The sequence below is a fragment of the Ruditapes philippinarum genome, unplaced genomic scaffold (assembly GCF_026571515.1).
Source record: "Ruditapes philippinarum isolate M1 unplaced genomic scaffold, ASM2657151v2 ctg105_1_1_1_1, whole genome shotgun sequence".
Lineage (NCBI taxonomy): Eukaryota > Metazoa > Mollusca > Bivalvia > Venerida > Veneridae > Ruditapes > Ruditapes philippinarum.
Genome location: NW_026866838.1, coordinates 308,249 through 310,899, shown reverse-complemented (window position 1 = coordinate 310,899; position 2,651 = coordinate 308,249). Strand labels below are relative to the sequence as shown.

The 2,651-nt window shown below is 33.8% G+C and overlaps 1 protein-coding gene across 1 annotated transcript; it reads left to right on the top strand.

The window, feature by feature from the left end:
• The first annotated feature begins 1,143 nt into the window (after window positions 1-1,143).
• Window positions 1,144-2,314, top strand: LOC132733892 (uncharacterized). The gene has a single exon (XM_060720621.1). The coding sequence runs from the start codon at window positions 1,278-1,280 to the stop codon at window positions 1,941-1,943; it is 666 nt and encodes a 221-aa protein (XP_060576604.1). The 5' UTR covers window positions 1,144-1,277; the 3' UTR covers window positions 1,944-2,314.
• Window positions 2,315-2,651: the final 337 nt, after the last annotated feature.

The following is a 2,651-nucleotide window of genomic DNA, read 5'->3' as shown; positions in this document are numbered from 1 at the left end:
TCATAATCATCACGATTATAAAAATGATAATAAAAATGAACATGATAATCGTGGTGGTGGTATTAACGATGATAATAATGATGATTGCAAGTATGATATTTTTATATTGATAATAATGTTATAATTATAAAATTTAACGATTGTAATAATGTTATATACAATACAGAAAATACGGGAAATATTTTTTATGTTATTTGACCTATGAAACATCAGGTTTTCTGTCAGTTTTTGATTTATCATCTTTAAACCGTGAAAGTCAGAATGTTTATACCTTAGTCGACATCGTAAAATTTCATCGATTTGTTATCGTCAAACAAGAGGATTTTTATTTAAACAATACTTTTAACACGCCCTTAAAACTCGACCTTTTCATAACCTGCTATGAGTTAAAGTTAGAGTCAGTTCATAACACCTGATCAAAAACTTTAGTGAAATATATTACTTTCACCATTAGAAATGTGGAAACATAAACGTATATTTTGTAATTTTGAAAAATTGAACGAAAAAAACAAACAATTTAGATTTTTTTACATACTTGTTTGGTCATTTGTTTGTTCAACTCAGATTTTATAAACATATGTATACTCTCGTGTTACGGAGATGGGCTGTATTGTCTGTTCAAAATGTTTGTAATGATAAATTGTTTGTTTGAATATTCTGTATCAGGCACTGTTTGTTAAGTCAGCAATCTGTCGCCCGGCTGCGCTTTGTTTGATATAATTAATTTAATTAAGGCTTACTAACAAAGATTAACCTAAACATAAAACAGACATTGTTTAAAAAAATATTTTGCAGTTACTTTTTATCTACAGATAGTATGCACCTTTTCAAACCCGTAAATTATGTTCAATACATATTAACGTGACTGCCGTGCAGGATTGTTAAAATAACGGCCAGTCTTAGAATTGGATTAAGACAGCTTTTTGTCTTATTCAGATATGTATGAAGCGAAATATTCTTTCATACATTATTTAAATTTTGCACAACAGGCATTTATAAATTGGCTGGATAATCATAAATTTTCTCCATTTCAATATTTAATATGAAACACTACTTGGATTCCTGCAAAGACTATAATGGAACAGATATTGTGAACTGTTGTATACGTGTATTAACATATAGCAGATCGTTGTCTACCCGTCCAAGTTAGTACATTACCTGTGCGCAGTACAGCTTTGGAAGAGTCGCGGTACGCGGAAGTCGATTTTCCAGGAAATTGAAAATTTGGACTTTGTAGTAAACGTTTGTGCCAAATACTTTGGTGGACTTTTGTGAGAATGGCACAGCGACCGGATTTACCCGTGGGCTACCTCGGTGCCCAGCCGAAATTTAGTGACTTAGGTATGTCATGTCTAAGTCAAATTGAACCAGAAATCCGCACCAACGATAACCAGTTAGAAATTAAATTGAAAATAAATAAGCCGCTCAAAGTTACACATCAATTAATTAACACGAGGGATAATAGTGATCACTCACAGTTTGTGTTCACACAAACCTATCACGGCACCATCACCTTCATCATCAATCTTCCAGAGTCCGGATACTTCAAATTCCAGATTTTCGCTCTTCCAGCAGACGATGATTGCACGTCTCTTCCAAACGTCTATAACTATCTTATTAACTGCGTAAGGGCGCTCCATCCGGTATTCCCATTCCCGAAGCAGTACGCACAGTGGAAAGACGGCTGTTACTTGCACGAGCCTCTTGTGCTCCACAAGGAAGCACCACTGAAGAATGTATTCTGGAAGGTTATAATCTCGGGTGCCAAGGCTGTTGCTGTCGTTGCCGATGGAGAATGGTTCCACCTTGAGAAGAAAGGTAATCATTTTGAAGGAAACACAAACCTGGATCCCTTCAAAAACAAGGATGCCAAAATCACCGTGAACGCCAATCTCGGGGGAGACGAGTCAAAATACGCCACGATGCTAGAATACAAACTTTGAAATGCTTGTCTTTAGCTAGTAAAATATTTCGTACCCGCATTTACAGATGTCACAAAGACTATCAACTCTTATATAAACATTATCAAGTGACATATTAACTTGACACTCAGGTGAAACATTACTGAGGCAAAACTGCAATCGCTAACGTTACCTTCTAGCCAGGAATAGCATTAATTCTGTTTTATACTATGTATATCAAATTTATACACACTAATTTTTGCTGCTTGCTTGGACGTACAGACGTTTTCAAAAGGAAGTCCAGCGCGTGTTTAATTTTCGTGTTATTTATTTCGTAGCAATAACGTCTTTCGTAGTTTAATCGATTAAATTATTTTTTTGGATCTTACGTTTATTAAATTTTTCAAAATGGATATACAGGTTTGTTTGTTTATTTGTTGCTATAAAACTATTTCAATATGTATATGTTTTCCCTAATTCTTACACCTGTATTCATAAGAAGCCAAAACGTGTCTTTGGATATCAATCATTATATAACTGCAACGCGGAAAATTATTTCAGTTTCTAATAAAACTATGAATCTGAAATTTATCAATAAATTATGTCTTTGTCTGCGCGATTATTGATGTTTCAGAAGTTGAAAAAAGTATATCTCCGATTGTACTTACAGATACATAGTGAAAGAGAAACCTTTCCTTATGATAAAATCTTATCAAAAATATTTGTTAAATCTTACAAGCACAACATATG

Coding starts and splice junctions, on each gene's coding strand:
- LOC132733892 (XM_060720621.1), top strand. CDS start 1,278: ATGGCACAGCGACCGGATTTACCCGTGGGCTACCTCGGTGCCCAGCCG.